Source organism: Lupinus angustifolius, chromosome LG18, assembly GCF_001865875.1.
Source record: "Lupinus angustifolius cultivar Tanjil chromosome LG18, LupAngTanjil_v1.0, whole genome shotgun sequence".
In the NCBI taxonomy this organism is placed as follows: domain Eukaryota; kingdom Viridiplantae; phylum Streptophyta; class Magnoliopsida; order Fabales; family Fabaceae; genus Lupinus; species Lupinus angustifolius.
The window spans coordinates 1968675-1984994 of record NC_032026.1 but is presented as its reverse complement, the minus strand read 5'-3'; the positions used below and the strand labels follow the sequence as shown (position 1 = coordinate 1984994).

Genomic DNA, 16320 nt, shown 5'->3' with positions numbered 1-16320 from the left:
TGGGGTAGAGTGCTATATATTTATGTTATGTAAACCTAATGTAACAAGGAGAAGAATAGTTAAACACTAATCTTAATTCTCTAATAATATATAGTGGTAGCCGCTCAACGCTCACGGGGACGTAAGCACAATTGGCCAAACCTCGTTACCAAATTTCTTGTGTTATTCTCTTGTCTCTGTACTTTTTACTATTTGATTGTTCGCTTGTTCCCATCAAGTTGCACCCATAAAATATTAATAAAAGAGTTATAAGATGGTGTGATGATTAAGGGAAAAGAGATAGAGTAAAAGAGTTTGATAGTTTGAGTCTCGCCCATAACAAATAATAATATGCTAACATTTGCCGATTAAAAAAAATCATGTTAAAGGTTGGGAAAAAAACTTCAATGAAGGAGAGTACATTTGTTGTACTACAAAGTGCTCCATGGGCTGCTGATTGTAATTTGTTGGAAAAATGTATTTAATTTAAAAAATTAATAATTAAGTATTTTTCTGACAAAACATAAATAATATCCCTTGAAGAGATACATTTTTTGGGAGAGAAGATGCCCAATAAATGAAGGAAGTGATACATTTTACAAGTTAAAACCTTAACATCAATCTCTATGTCACACCTATCCAGCAAAGTGATAACACATTTTGCTGTAGAATGTCATCTTTGAAAACAAGTTATTTGAAGTTTTGAATTGAGGCCTGTATCATATTTATTTATGTATTAAAATCAAACAGAAATATGAAGAAAAAAAAGGTTGGGCGCTCACAAAAAATAAATGTTGGATTTGATGAAATTAGATCGTTAAAATCATGTAATTATGAAATAATATGAGTGAAAGTCTGTGAATATAATTATAAACAAAACATCATTATGGTTGAAAATCGAAATTATTCATCAATTTGATTTTAATAAATAAATCTACTCCTTGATTTTAATAACTATAAGTCAAATTAGTTCTTGTGGATTGTCAAAGCATGAACTAGATCCCTGAAATATGAATTTAATTTAGTCCGTAAATTTTTATCACATTTGTCAATTTGATTGTTTTGACTTTGGATATTTTCTTCTTTAAAATAGGTTTCATAGTTATTGATTTGCCACATAAACACAAAACGTGTAAGGGTGAGCTTGTATAGGGTCGAACATGAGACTGATTGGGCCAAGTTAAGGTTTGTCCTTACTCGACCCTAAATGTTAGTCGAATTATTTTTTGAACTTGGGCTTGACTTTAGACCCGAAGTTAACCCGACCCTAAATATTGATCGGGTCAACCTTTAAACCTGACCCGACCCTAAACCCGATTAAATATAATGCATACTCATCTTAGATAAAGAATTTTCAATATTATTTATTGTTATGAATATGTAATTTGACATATAAAATGATATATGTATATATATTATTAATCGTGTATATATGATAAAAAATTAAAGAATCAATGATACTTTATACGAAAAAGATATTATTATTCTGTGCACATTTGAGTAGAAATACATACAAACATGATGAGTGAGTGATCATAGGCCGGGTCGGGTCATGCTTGGTCCCTACTCGACCCTAAATATTGATTGTGTCTATTTTTTGAACCCGACCCTAGACCCGATCAGACCCGACCATATTTGGACCCGGTCATGATCGGGTCGTGCTCGGTGAGCGGGTAGGGCCGGGTTCTGCTCACCCATAGGGGTGAGCATGGACCGGGTTGGGGCGGGTTAAGGCTTATCCTTACTCGACCCTAAATGTTGGTCGTGTCATTTTTCTAAACCCAGACCTGACCTAGACTTGAAGCTTACCCGACCCTAAATATTGTCTACGTCAGCCTCTAAACCCGACCTGACCCTAGACCCGATTAAATATAATACATACTCATTTTAGATAAAGACTTCTAAATATTTTTATTATTATGAATATGTAATTGATATATGAAATGATATATGCATATATATTATTAATAATGTATATAAGATAAAAAAGTTAAAGAATCAATGATATTTTTGACTAAAAGGGTATCATTTCTCTATACACATTTGAATATAAACACATACAAACATGATGAGTGAGTGACCATGAGACGAGACGAGTCATGCTTGGTCCCTACCCGACCCTAAATATTGACCGGGTCTATCCTAGACCCGATCCTATTTGGACCCAATCATGATCGGACCGTGCCGGGTGAATGGGTAGGGCTGAGTCTTGCTCACCTCTAAGCTTGTGTATCGTTGGGTTGAGTTTATCTTCTCTAAATATTAATGAATCTATATCATATGAAATGATTTACATATTGTGACATTAGATCATTTGCAAAAAGATGTCTTAAATAACTAGCAAAAACAATTGAAGAAATACAATTAAAAGTATGGAATTACATCAATAGATAAGTTGCTACAATAAAATGCACGATATACTTTAGACTAGAGAAATATCATTACTCTTGAATACTGTTGAACATACAGAGACAGATAAAAGTCACTGGTAAGTGGTAACCATGGGATAGGTTGGACTAGTTCGTGTATGTTCCTTACCTAATCCTAAATATTGACTAAATTTAATTTTTGAACACAAATCCGACCCTAGACCGAGTGAAACTAAATCATATATGATTGCATCTAGACTAGACCAAACCAAGCGAACGAGTTAGGTAGAATCCTGCTCACCCCTAGTTTGGTGTATCATAAGTGCCAAATTTTCATACTTTAACATCATCTTTCATGCACTTTTAGCTCAAGAATTAGTCAAAATATTGCAAAATTGCTTTCTAACTTAATACATTGTATGATTTGTCCGATTTTAGCTTTTAGGGTGTTTGTGGAGACCAAAACTAGAAGAAACAATGCAAAAGTTCAAGTTTCTAGGCAAGGGAGACATGAGCTTAGTACATAAGCCATGCCCAACGGAATTAACAACACATGAAAGCCATGCCTTGTATAGGAGCCACACTAAGCAAAAGTGGGAGATATAGGAAGCCACGCTCAACATAACCATTATGCTGAGCGAAATTTAGTTGCACTCTTTGTTTCGATATCGCTTAGGGGATCAACCTTGCCCAGTGGCAGAAGCCAATTTCGCCTAGCACAACTTGGCTAGATGAAGCGACAAGGTCGGGCTATGCGAAACACCATGCTCAGCGTCACCATTGTACTAAGTGACATATATAAAATTCAGACTCTTTAAAAAGGGATTAAACTAGGTATTTTATATACACATTTGAGGAGACTTAGTACTCAAATTTCTTAGTTTCCTTAGGCCTTTTTAGCTGGAATTAAGGTAAGGAGGAAATGTTAGAGAGATTGATTTATGCTATTTGAGGAGGTAATTTTTTCTCCTATGATTTTTGTTTCTCTTTTCCAATCTTTGTGTTTAGGAATCATGACAATATGTAACTAAACTTCTTCCTTGTTGGGATTAGATGCAATATTAACTTCATGTTTATACTTTGATTCTGATTTATACTTATTGGTCAATCTTTGATTCCTATGAATTATTTTTGTGTATAATGCTTACTTGAGGTTGACACTATTATTTTTGTATGTTATTTAGATTGAAGAATGATTGGATGAATTCTCATTCCATTTCTGATTTGCAATAGCTAATCTTCTAGGAATAATTGGTAGCAATATACATTTATATATGTATGTCACAATTTGTATGTTATTAGTATAGTTAATAAGAATAAAGCTATATTAATAACTTATCTCAATTTGGTTAATGTAAGTTACTAACAACATAGTTGTGTTAACTAATCATAAATCTTTATTTTGTTGATATAGTTTTTAGATATAAAATTATATTGATGAGCTACCACTTTGACTAAGGAATTAACTATTAGTATCATATGGTGTTAACTTAATTCTCAATTTTGCAAACATAATTATTAGGAAATCCAATTAAAACCAGTAACCATATATGGCAGTTAAAGTTATAAAGGAATACAATGAGTAAAAGTTGCTTGGTGTAATTTTTTTGGAGTACTGCCAAGAGTATCACTTACCTTATGAGTAAGAAATTAATTCTTTTTTAGTGTGTGACTTTTCCTCACAACAAGTATTGCTCCCAATAATTAAATCTTTGACTTTTTGATCTTTCTGAATATCTAATGAAACTTTACACCACTAGAGTAACATTGTTGGTGGCCACATGTACTTTCAGAAACTAAATTTCTTTTGGAACCATTTCCTCTCTATTAGTAGAGAAAAAAAATTCTCTGTTTTTCTTTTAGTTACAATGATAAAAATGTAATCTCATCATAAATAGAAAGGACATAAATGCCATTACACTTTATTTTTTTCTTCGTTTTTTAGATTACTTACCTCTCTATTATCGGAGAGGAGTCTCACTCATTTGTTTTTTACATCACTTCCTTCTCTAATACTGAAGAGTATTATTATTCTGAACAAATATCTATTGTCTCACATTTTATCTCACACCAATATCAAGATGTTATATCAATTAAAAAAGCTAAATATTTATTATTTTTTTGTATTTTTACTTTATTAGCATCAGCATATGACATGATTTGAGACGAAAATATATTTATTTTTTTACTCCTTTGTTAAACTATGTAACTACATATTATATATTTACACTATGAAAATATATGAGTATGAATAGTATTGACCATTGATTTATTAAATAAAAAAGGTAAGAACTTTAACCCAAATGCCGAATCATAGTAGTTGCTATCTGCAGATTTTAACAGTTGTATAAATTATTGTGGACCCTACTTCCATTTTCCACAATACCCAAGTCAGATCCATTTCCTTCTTCCCCATTCACACTCTTTTCTCTGTCTCTTCCCACTTTGCAGAGACACTACAAAAATTAATTAAATATATAACTTAGCTTAATATATATATACATACATTTATATATATACAGTGAAAAAATGGACTCTGAGAACTGAATCACAGTCACAGAAACTATAGCAAAAAAAAAAAGATTAAATAGAGTGAGTAAAGTAAAGATTTTTCACTCAGAAACACATTCATATACTTACAAAGAAAGCGTAGTTATCAAAAACAGCTACAGTTTCTGAACCCCAGAAGACTTGTTCTTTCCCTTACTGAAAAAGGTTTACACTTTCTCATTCATTTTCAACCACTTTACACTTTTCTCCTTCTATTTCTCAAATGGGGTGTCTCATAAGTACTTTGAGACTGATACTATAGTTTTCTCATTTCACTGCATATTTGACAGTTTCATAGGTTGTTTATTTTTAGTTGGTTCTTGTTAATGTTACAGTGCTTAGAAGTTTGAGTAGTTTTCTGTGTCTGAATCTGCTTTGACTTTTGTCATTTTTTCAGTTAAACTAGATTTGTTGGTGGCAAGTGAATCTACATCATATGTTTCAGTTTTGAAGCCTGGTTAGTACTCAGATCTGAATCACAATGCAGTTTAATAAATTAATCATTTTACTAATCCTACATGAGTAATTACATTACCTCATATGTATATATATATTTTTTTTTTATTTTTTATTTTTCTTACTTTTGATTGCATCTGGTCCTACCTTGTTTTATGCAAACCCTTCATTCTGATTATGTCACAGTCAAATGTGAAATATTTTCATCTTAGATAATGTTATAGTGCCTTCTTCCTTGCTTTCAAATTTGGTTAGTGAATTGCTTAACTAAGAACTATGTGTTATTTATTTGAGTTGAGTTTGTCCCTTTATGATTTTTGAGTGTTTTCTATGTGTTAATGACCAATAAGGTAACAATAGGGAATGTCCCAAATTTCCAAAATCTTTGTGTGAAGTAAATATTTCCATATATGTTGTCTCTCCATGCTACCTACCATTGATAATTGCTGTTTATGAATTGAAAATTTAAACCTTTTTTTTGCTTTTGTGGAAAATTTGAGATCTACTGAAGTATAACTAGATTATGTTTACATTGCACTATTTACTTTTTCTTAAAAGACTCACACTTTGTACCATAAACATATAATGTAGAACATTCACTTTTGCTTCTTTCTACCATATTGGATAATTGGAATACATTTTGTGACTGACTAAGACATTATCTTAACTTCAGAGTGCCTCTTCCTGTAAATTGTGGGTGCATGTGATTTGACATTTTCCGTGATTGTGAAATATTATCATCGAATATGGATGGTCACGAAGAAAGCTCCACGTTTGGACCCTTGGCAGCAATGAGTTCAAGGAATATGTCATCCTCGTCTTCGGCATTCTTTTCAGCTAATCAGTCACCTTTCTTCTCTCCAAGAACATCGTCATGTCATTTATCAGAGTCCATAAGACCTGATGCTCCGTCTCCGAGTGTCAGATTTCATGTTGATGCTGCTTCCCCTAGCACCAGTTCGTTGATTCAAGAACCTAAATCTGTAGTAAATGTGGCATGTACCTTATCAGATGTGCCTGCATCTCCAGTTGATGTTAATTCAGGTGATTCGCAGAAACTCGATCGTATATCTTCATCAGTTGGCATCTCAAGTAGCAATGTATCTAGTTACTGTCCTCCCCACGATGATGCTTATTCCGGACAAAAAGAGAAGAGAAGTAAGAAATCCAGAAACCAAAGAGCATCGTCGACTCCAGGTTCCAGATCACTTTCTTCTTACAGATTAAAAAGTTGTGATGTGTTCATAGGATTACATGGTCGCAAGCCACCTCTACTAAGATTTGCCAATTGGCTATGTGCCGAGTTAGAAATTCAAGGCATCAGTTGCTTTGTATCGGACAGGGCTAAATGTAGGAACTCTTTCAATCTCGGGATTGCGGAGAAAGCTATGGACAGTTCTTCTTTTGGGATAGTAATCATAACAAGGAAGTCTTTCAAGAACCCATACACCATTGAGGAGCTGCAATTCTTCTCCGGCAAGAAGAATTTGGTGCCAATATACTTCGATTTGGCTCCAGCTGATTGTCTTGCGAGGGATATAATTGAAAAGAGGGGTGAGCTGTGGGAAAAACATGGAGGGGAACTTTGGTCTTTGTATGGAGGTTTAGAGCAGGAGTGGAAAGATGCTATTCATGGCCTCTCTCGGGTTGAAGAATGGAAACTGGAAGCTCACGATGGAAACTGGAGAGATTGCATACTGAGGGCTGTGACATTATTGGCAACGAGGTTAGGCCGGAGAAGTGTTGCCGAGCATTTGACAAAATGGAAAGAGAAAGTGAAAGAAGAGGAGTTCCCTTTAACTAGAAATGAGAATTTTATTGGTAGGAAAAAAGAGCTTTCTCAACTGGAACTTATGCTCTTTGGTGATGTTACCGGAGATTCACAGCAAGACTATATTGAACTTAAGGCGAGACCCAAGCGAAAGCATCTTACTATTGGTAGGGGAAAGAGTAATGTGATAGATGAAAGATGGAGAGAAAGACATATCGGAAATGGAAGTAAGGAGGAAAAAGAACCAGTTATATGGAAGGAATCAGAAAAGGAGATTGAAATGCAAAGTATCGAGTTTCCTCAGAGGAACTACAATTCGAGGTTCAAACGTAGTGGAAAGTATACTAAGAGGAAGGAAGGAATGAATATTTTGTACGGGAAAGGGATTGCCTGTGTGTCAGGAGATTCGGGAATTGGAAAAACTGAACTTGTTCTAGAGTTCGCTTATAGATTCCATCAGAGATACAAGATGGTTTTATGGCTAGGCGGGGAAAGCAGGTATATAAGGCAAAACTATCTAAACCTCAGGTCTCTTTTAGAAGTTGACGTGGGAGTTGAGAATAGTTTAGAGAAAACCAAGATAAAAGGATTTGAAGAGCACGAAAAGGAAGCTATCTCTAGAGTTCGCAAAGAGCTTATGAGAAACATTCCGTATCTTGTGATCATTGATAACTTAGAAAGTGAAAAGGATTGGTGGGATCACAAACTTGTGATGGATCTTCTCCCTCGTTTTGGAGGAGAGACCCATGTAATTATATCAACGTGCCTTCCTCGCGTCATGAACTTTGAACCTCTTAAACTTTCATACTTATCTGGAGTTGAAGCAATGTCTCTAATGCTAGGGACTGGCAAGGACTATCCGGTTGCAGAGGTTGATGCTTTAAGAATTATTGAGGAGAAAGTTGGAAGGTTAACTTTAGGCCTTGCCATTGTCGGTGGAATTTTGTCTGAGTTACCTATAACTCCAAGCAGGCTCTTAGATACCATAAAAAGAATGCCCTTGAAAGACATGCCATGGAGTTGTAAAGAAGCTCAATCATTACGGCAGAACAGTTTCCTTCTGCAGCTCTTCGATGTTTGTTTCTCAATATTCGATCACGCAGATGGTCAAAGGAGCTTGGCAACCAGAATGGTTCTTGTAAGTGGATGGTTTGCACCTGGCGCAATTCCAGTTTCCTTATTGGCACTTGCTGCTCATAAGACACAAGAAAAGCATAAGAGAAACCGATTCTGGAGAAAATTACTGCGACCCTTAACCCGTGGATTCACATACTCATACACCAAAAAGACAGAATTAGAAGCATCTTCTCTGCTGCTAAGATTTAATATTGCAAGGAGCAGTACTAAGCAAGGCTATATCCAATTCAGCGAACTCATCAAACTATATGCTCGTAAAAGAGAAGTTACTCGAGCTGCACAAGCAGTGGTTCAAGCTGTTATCAGTCAAGGCTCGATATCGCAAAATATGGAGCATTTATGGACTGCGTGTTTTCTGATATTTGGATTTGGTCATGATCCTCCGGTTGTCGCGCTCGAGGTTTCTGAGCTTCTATATCTCGTAAAAAAATTGGTCCTGCCTCTTGCAATTCACACATTCATTACATATTCTAGATGCAGTGCTGCTCTAGAGCTTCTGCTCTTATGCACGAACGCCTTGGAAGCTGCCGATCAAGCATTTGTGACCCCGGTCGATAAGTGGTTGCACAAATCTCTTTGTTGGAGGACTATTCAGACTAATGCTCAGTTGAATCCATGCCTTTGGCAAGAGCTAGCTTTATGTAGAGCCACTGTGCTTGAGACTAGGGCCAAGCTTATGCTTAGAGGTGCACAATTTGACATCGGCGATGATCTGATCAGAAAAGCTGTTTATATCAGGACTTCGATTTGTGGTGAAGATCATCCGGATACCGTATCGGCTCGCGAAACTTTAAGAAAACTCAGCAGACTAATTGCAAATGTCCAAATTCATGCTTCAGCTTAGAATTATTTTTTGTTTCATCTTGTAACTTATAAGGAAATTCTAGAATTACACAAAGATTTATAATAAAACTAGTTCTGTATACTGTTTTAATGAACATTCTACATCATTTTTATAAAGGGTCTAATAGAAGATGCTTTCCATTTTATGAAGCATTTTCTTTCTCCTCTTGGCTATCTTAACATTTAATGTCTCTTCTCACTTCTAACATATGAATACAATAAGCTACCATGAGTGTAATAACTATGCACTATCGTTATAAATATTGTTAATATGTATTATTTATAATTAAAAAGTCGATGATAAATAAATATGAATGGTGAATGATATAACGATAATATAAAAATGATTACGTGTTAGTCCATACGTATTTTTCTCATTATTTTTGTTACTTTGTTATTCTCTATTGTTGGATTAATACTATATGGTGATGAATAAAAGGAAAAAATGAATGAAAAAAGATGTCAATAAAAATGCCCTCACGCAGGATCGAACTACGGACCTTCAGTTTACAAGACTGACGCTCTACCACTGAGCTATAAGGGCTTGATGTTCTTAGTAGAAGAACATGTTTATATGTATTGTTAATACCTCTCTTATTCATAGCACTTATTATATGGGGGAAGAATTAAATCGTGGGATAGAAGTTATTCTAGACTGATAAATCTTATTTTAATATATTATTAAAAATAAATTAGAAATATACATTTGAGAGTGTTAATATTTATACACATTTTATATTAACTCTAAATTTTTGTTAAATTAATGGTCATAACATCAATAATTGTTATATAAAGTTTTCAAGAGTTAAGAGACCAAATTTGTTAATATTAAATAACACACTCTAGTTTATATTTTGGGGAGTAACACATTTTTATTTATTCAAAAATTGTAAAGTTTCATTCAAAAATGGTTAATACATATCTTGATACAATGAATAGAAAATAATTGTTTTTAGGTAAGTTGAAATGATTTATTGACACATTCAAAATCCCTTAAAAATAAGAAGAAATGAAATATATTTGATTTTGCAAGCATTACATATAAACTATGAGCAATGGAAATATTTTCGGTGAAGACAGAATAAAATATCAAGTATGTAAACTCGCGAATTCTTTATTAAAGTTGAAAAAGATGAATTTTTAATACGTTTATAAACATAGATTTATTGTTGTTTTGTTTGGAATCAGTCTTTGGATAGTATTATCATGTGAGAGTTGGATATAGGTGGTTAATGGATCATTCATCATGACTTTATTGCTTGGTTCGATATGTTGAACAATATTGGGTTGGTTGTGGTTCTTACCATGACTTGGATTAGTGACTTAAACAGAGAGCAGCTCATTCTAATTTATTTATAGACCTTTATCTATTATAAAGGTCATCATATTGAAAGTGAGAGTGCAAGTTTTTCTCTTCACATAACCGTTTGTAACTGTTGCTAAGATAATGAATTTAACATGTACAGAAAATGGACCACATTTAGAAACCAATTTCCCGATAAATATGCAAAGGATTTCCACTAAAATCCATATTAAAAAAAACAGAATAAATCTGTTGAGAAAATCATGGAAAATTCTATCATTCTCCCACTTGGTCCATTTAACCCACCATCATTCATAACAAGAAACACAATATATGAATCATAATAATAAGTCCTCTAGTAATGAGTATTATCTATCATGTATCACAATATATCAAGTCTCTCAATAAATGCTCTTTACTTAATGAATAAGCCATATGTTTATTCTAGGTCAAAATTAAATGACATTTCTCAAAACAAACATATATGTGCACAAAAACATATGAGAAAACATCAAACTGAATAAAAGTTTCATTGAAAACAATAAATGTACGTACAATAAAAATTACATCATCGAACCAAGTCTCATTCGTACTACATGATCCTTAAAATTCTTTGGTGGCATGCCTTTAGTCAAAGGATCAACAATCATCAACTCAATGCTAATATGTTCAATGACCACTTTCTTTTCCTTCACACGCTCTCTTATGGCTAGATATTTAATATCGATGTGCTTACTTCGACTTCCACTCTTATTATTCTTAGCCATAAAGACCGCAACTGAGTTGTCACAGTACATCTTCAATGGTCTAGAGTCCACAATTCTAAGCCCAAATATGAAACTTTTCAACCATACACCATGCGAGGTAGCCTCAAACAAGAAACGAACTCGGCTTCCATAGTGGAAGTAGCAGTAAATGTCTGCTTTACACTTGACCATGACACAACTCCATCAGCTAGCATAAAAATATAACCGGATGATGATTTCCGGGTATCAATGCAACCAACATAGTCTGAATCAAAGTAGCTAATTACTTATAGATTATCAGTTCGCTTGTACATGCGCATGAAGTTCTTTGTTCCTTGAAGATATCTCATTACCTTCTTTGTAGCTCTCCAATGGTCAATGCATGGATTAATCTGATATCTTCCTAAAACTCCAATAACATATGTTATGTCAGGTCTGGTGCAAACCTGAGCATACATAAGGCTTCCAACAGCTGAAGCATATGAGATATTTTTCATCTGTTCCCGCTCAAAATCATTTTTGTCTCCCTTCATAATGGGAGTTACACTTGGTGAACAGTCCTTCATGTTAAATCTCTCTAAAACTTTGTTGATATAGGTCTCTTGAGACAAGCCCAAAATGCCTATAGATCTTTCTCTATGGATCTTAATGCCAATGACATAAGATGCATCTCCCATATCTTTCATATCAAAAAATTTCGAGAGAACATGTTTCACCTCATATAGCATACCCTTATCATTAGTTGCAAGTAATATATCATCCACATATAGCACAAGAAGACAAATCTTACTCCCACTAACCTTCTAGTATACACATTCATCCTTGACGTTCTCTTCAAAATCAAATGAGGTAATGACCTCATGGAACTTAAAATACCGTTGGTGGGAGGCTTGTTTTAATCCATAGATGAATTTATTAAGCTTGAAAACTAAATGCTCACCATCACTAGAGGAGAATCCTTTAGGTTGTTTCATGTAAATCTTTTCCTCTAGATCACCATTCAGGAAAGCCGTTTTCACATCCATTTGATATAATTCGGAGTCAAAATGAGATACTAATGCCAAAATTATTCGAAGAGAATCATTTTTAGACACATGAGAAAAAGTCTCCTTGTAGTTGATTCCTTCTCTTTGAGTGAATCCTTTTTCAACAAGTCTTGCCTTATGTCTTTCAATGTTGCCTTGTGAGTCTTTCTTAGTTTTATAAACCCATTTACATCCAATGGGTTTAACACCATCAGGAAACTCAACGAGATTCTAGAGTTTGTTAGATGTCATTGAATCCATCTCATCTTTCATGGCATTGATCAATAAGTTTGATTCTTTACAACTCATGGCTTGTGAAAACGTCTCAGGATCATTTTCGGCTCCTACGTTATAGTTTGGTTCTTGTATATACACTAAAAAATCACTAGGGATTGCTGACCTTTTAACTCTAGTATATCTTCTTAATGATTCATCATTATTTTCTTGAGCAACTTGTTGTTCAACCGACTGTTCAACAGGTTGTTCTACGGTAATTTGATCCACATGGTCATTTTCTGCTACTTGTGGAATTTCAATTATTGGTTGTCTAACACTTGTTTGTACTTGAGGCGTGTGTATGATAACCAATCTATCCCTTGGTCCAGAAGGTTGATGCTCAATGTGATCTTTCTCAGAAACAATGTCCTGAAATTGATCACTCCCACTAATCAAGTCATTCTCAAGAAATTTCGCATTTCTTGATTCCACAATCCTAGTGCTATGTGATGGACAATATAACTTATACCCTTTGGACTTTTCAGTATATCCAATGAAATACCCACTAATGGTCCTCGGGTCTAGCTTATTCTCTTGTGGGTTATAAATTCTCACTTCAGACGGGCATCCCCAAACGCGTATATGTCGCACACTTGGTTTCCAACCTTTGATAACTCAAAAGGTGTCTTCGAGACAGCCTTGGTTGGAACTCAATTTAATGTATATGCTACCCTCTTTAGTGCTTCAATCCACAAGAATTGAGGAAGTTTTGCATTACTCATCATGTAACGCCCTGAAAATCATTTCATAATTACTATATTTAATCTCTTAGAAAAATGGGTAAATTTTTTTTGTAACATATAACTTACAAATCATTTTTTTCCCATTTTATCTATTCTCTTTCAAGACGTCACATTTTCAAACCTTTGCGGAAATAATTTCTTAATATTTAAAATGTAATTGAACGAAACACAATTCTTTTATGAATACTTCTCATTAATCAATTCTTGAATTTGTAATACGTACATCATGGTTTACAAAATACAAGGTGAAGTCTATTCTTCGCCCCTAACAAAGACTAAAAATACAAATACAAATAAAATAATGTCGGGGGGTTGGTATTACAAAAGCACCTCACACAGGTTCCCTATCAAAAGAAAGAAAGGAGCTCCTAGACCGGTGGTACATTGGAAACCTCACTCGAATCTTCCTCGATCTCCGAGTCTGAAGAGATAACTATAACCTCCACCGAATCCTCTATGCAAATTAACTCTACACAGTCATCATCCTCGTCCTCCACCACCTCATCTGCTGCTCAATCCATCGAAGGGTCCAGGGTGCACCCCCTAGGCCCTGATGAAGTAGTGATGCCTGCTCCTTCCGTCCCTCTTGGTGTTGAGGCAGTAGATGAGAATCTCGGTTGGGGCCAGGTCCTGAAAACCTCCAATCTTCCTCGTGCCTCAGCTGGTGCGGATGGATCGGTAGGTATGGACCTTCGCTCTGGTAGGAAGAATGATGATTTTCGAACTGCGTGATGTGCTAGGAGATGCAACACAAAGCCATCACATACGAGATCCAATTCCAAGTCGTAGGGACCAGTGTAGGTGTACTTGTTTTCCTTCAACGCTCCATACCCCCTCATGGGACATGGTAAAGTGGTAGCCCCTGATCATCGCCGATTTGTCCATCTAAACATGGATGTATATGAGTACACCAAAAAGAAAGAGAGGGAGTAAAACATCTAATAAAAAACTTACCATTGACGTCGTGGAATTCCACAAAATATCACCCCAAGACAAAGAACAAGTACATATATATCATATGATCATACATGCAAGTATTAAGGATGAATGAAGTATAAAACTTATGATTTTAGAATTAATATCGATAAATACCATGTACACATGCTATGCATATGTCCACCATCCTTAAACCATTATCCTCCCAATAACTATTCAGAAATAAACGAGAGTACATGTCCCATAACAAGCCGATTTGATCGCACCAAAATTTATTCCTCACAAGGATATATATATGATCAATCTGTTCCGACGGAACTATTCATTTCAGGACGGTGTCGTATCAAACACTTTCTAGGCATCCATTTCATCGATCCTGATGCAAAGAGGGGTTGTCAGAGATCGTCTAGTTTGCGCTGTGAGCACTGTCCGATCAAATAGAATAGTTCATCCAGGAATACACGAGACTCGTCTCACCTAGACTCTCCCTCAAGACTTTGCTGACGAATCGCTGCCATCACCGTCCCTCTCAACATCTTGGGGCGCGTTCGTCTTGGATAAATTTCCTCTCCACTACTTCATTATTCATAATGAATATGCACACTAACCAACGTTAGAAAATTAAATATTTTAATCCATCTTTTATAATGATCTGCCCATCTTAAGACATCTCCCATCGGGAATGCTTCTAGTGGGACCCGATCTTAACATTTAAACCACAGAGAATAAACCTCAACGCCACTACGAACCATCGCTGAATCACCTTGGACGGCTCTCAAGCCAAGCCTCTTATGGTAAGACGATCTCGCTGCGTGGGCATAATATAACACTTGTGGGCCTCGTCCTTAACCATGCAATTCTTTACATACATCACTTTAGATATGTCAACTTTTCTTTGTATCATTTGCAAGAATTTCATATAATTATTCATCTTTATAACATTTACTTATTGAAAGAACATTATCTCCAATAAAGGTGTTTTAGGTTTTATTGAATAGGATTGGAAGTGAATGAATTCTTGATGGCAAAAATGCCATTAGACTCTCGCACATGTGAGAGTTATCGTTCAGACTAATTAAGAAGTCTTGTCTATATGGAGCCCTCTCGCTCAAGCAAGAGTTGTCTTGCTCAAGCGATGTAATCACCATTTTTATAAGGCACATGTGGCTCAAGCGAGAGCTGTCTTGCTTAAGCAAGAAAACAACAAGTGTTCTTTGTGCATATTTCAGCTCAGTCGAGAGCTGTCTCGCCCAAGCGAGAAAACCTGTTTTCTCTGGACATTTCTCGCTCAAGCGAGAGCTGTCTTGTTGAAGCGAGAAAAGCCTGAGACTTAGTTAAATTTATTTTCTCAATGAAATTTTTTCTCATTTATAACACATGTTTTTAAGCCTTGAATTTAACAATTATCTCATACATATAATTCTTAGAAGAGTTATTCGAGCAATATTAAACATGAATAATCATGGCATCTTCATTGATAAACATAACCTAACATAATTCGGCATAAGAAATATTGTTGTACTTAATCCAAACAAAAGAGACAATTGATTACGTACAAGCTTTCTTAATACCCAAGACAACTCCAAACTTGTGAGAGAGTTTGGAGGTCATGAAACATATTCAGACACCACTGTATCACGATGTCGTGCAGATTTTTTCCTCGATTTCAGGTGAGCTTAATTCGCCGGGTCTCTTCTCGAGCTCTTCATCATGCCAAAATCAAAATAATGCTAATTAGGTCACTTTGGTAATTATTATTTTTACGAAATAACATTTTACGTGAAAATAAAACTTCCGATCTAAAATGAACTTAATCGCCTTCATCCATACGATTTAAGGTTAGGTATTTCTTGAATCATCATTTATCATTGAAAGTCTTACAACACAACGACACTTTCTAAAGTAAATTTTTAACAAAACTTAAAACGAAATTATGTCATAATCTGTGGATATACACCAGGTTAGTTCCTAGGAAGGAGGGGAGGGTCGTAAAGACACACTTAAATATCAAATCTTTCTTTAACAGAACTTTTCTAGACATGTATTTCCACTTCATTACATTATTCCGGTAATGATAACTATTCATAAAACTTATCTTTTGCAAGTAAAACATTTTTATTAAGATCAACATTTTTAAGTAAAATTATTAAGCTAGACTTACCATTTTAAAGTAAGCCAACTTAAAC

General features: G+C 34.9%; 1 protein-coding gene and 1 non-coding gene across 3 annotated transcripts; one reads left to right on the top strand and one right to left on the bottom strand.

Moving 5' to 3' along the window:
* Positions 4755–9202, top strand: LOC109333304. Of its 2 annotated transcripts, XM_019568715.1 has the most exons (3): positions 4755–5063; positions 5296–5355; positions 6028–9202. In XM_019568715.1, the coding sequence occupies exon 3, from the start codon at positions 6101–6103 to the stop codon at positions 9104–9106; it is 3006 nt and encodes a 1001-aa protein (XP_019424260.1). In that variant the 5' UTR covers positions 4755–5063; positions 5296–5355; positions 6028–6100; the 3' UTR covers positions 9107–9202. The 2 variants fall into 2 exon arrangements, with proteins under 2 accessions (XP_019424260.1, XP_019424261.1); XM_019568716.1 differs by lacking the exon at positions 5296–5355.
* TRNAT-UGU lies at positions 9578–9649 on the bottom strand. The gene has a single exon. It is a non-coding gene; the product is annotated as a tRNA-Thr (tRNA).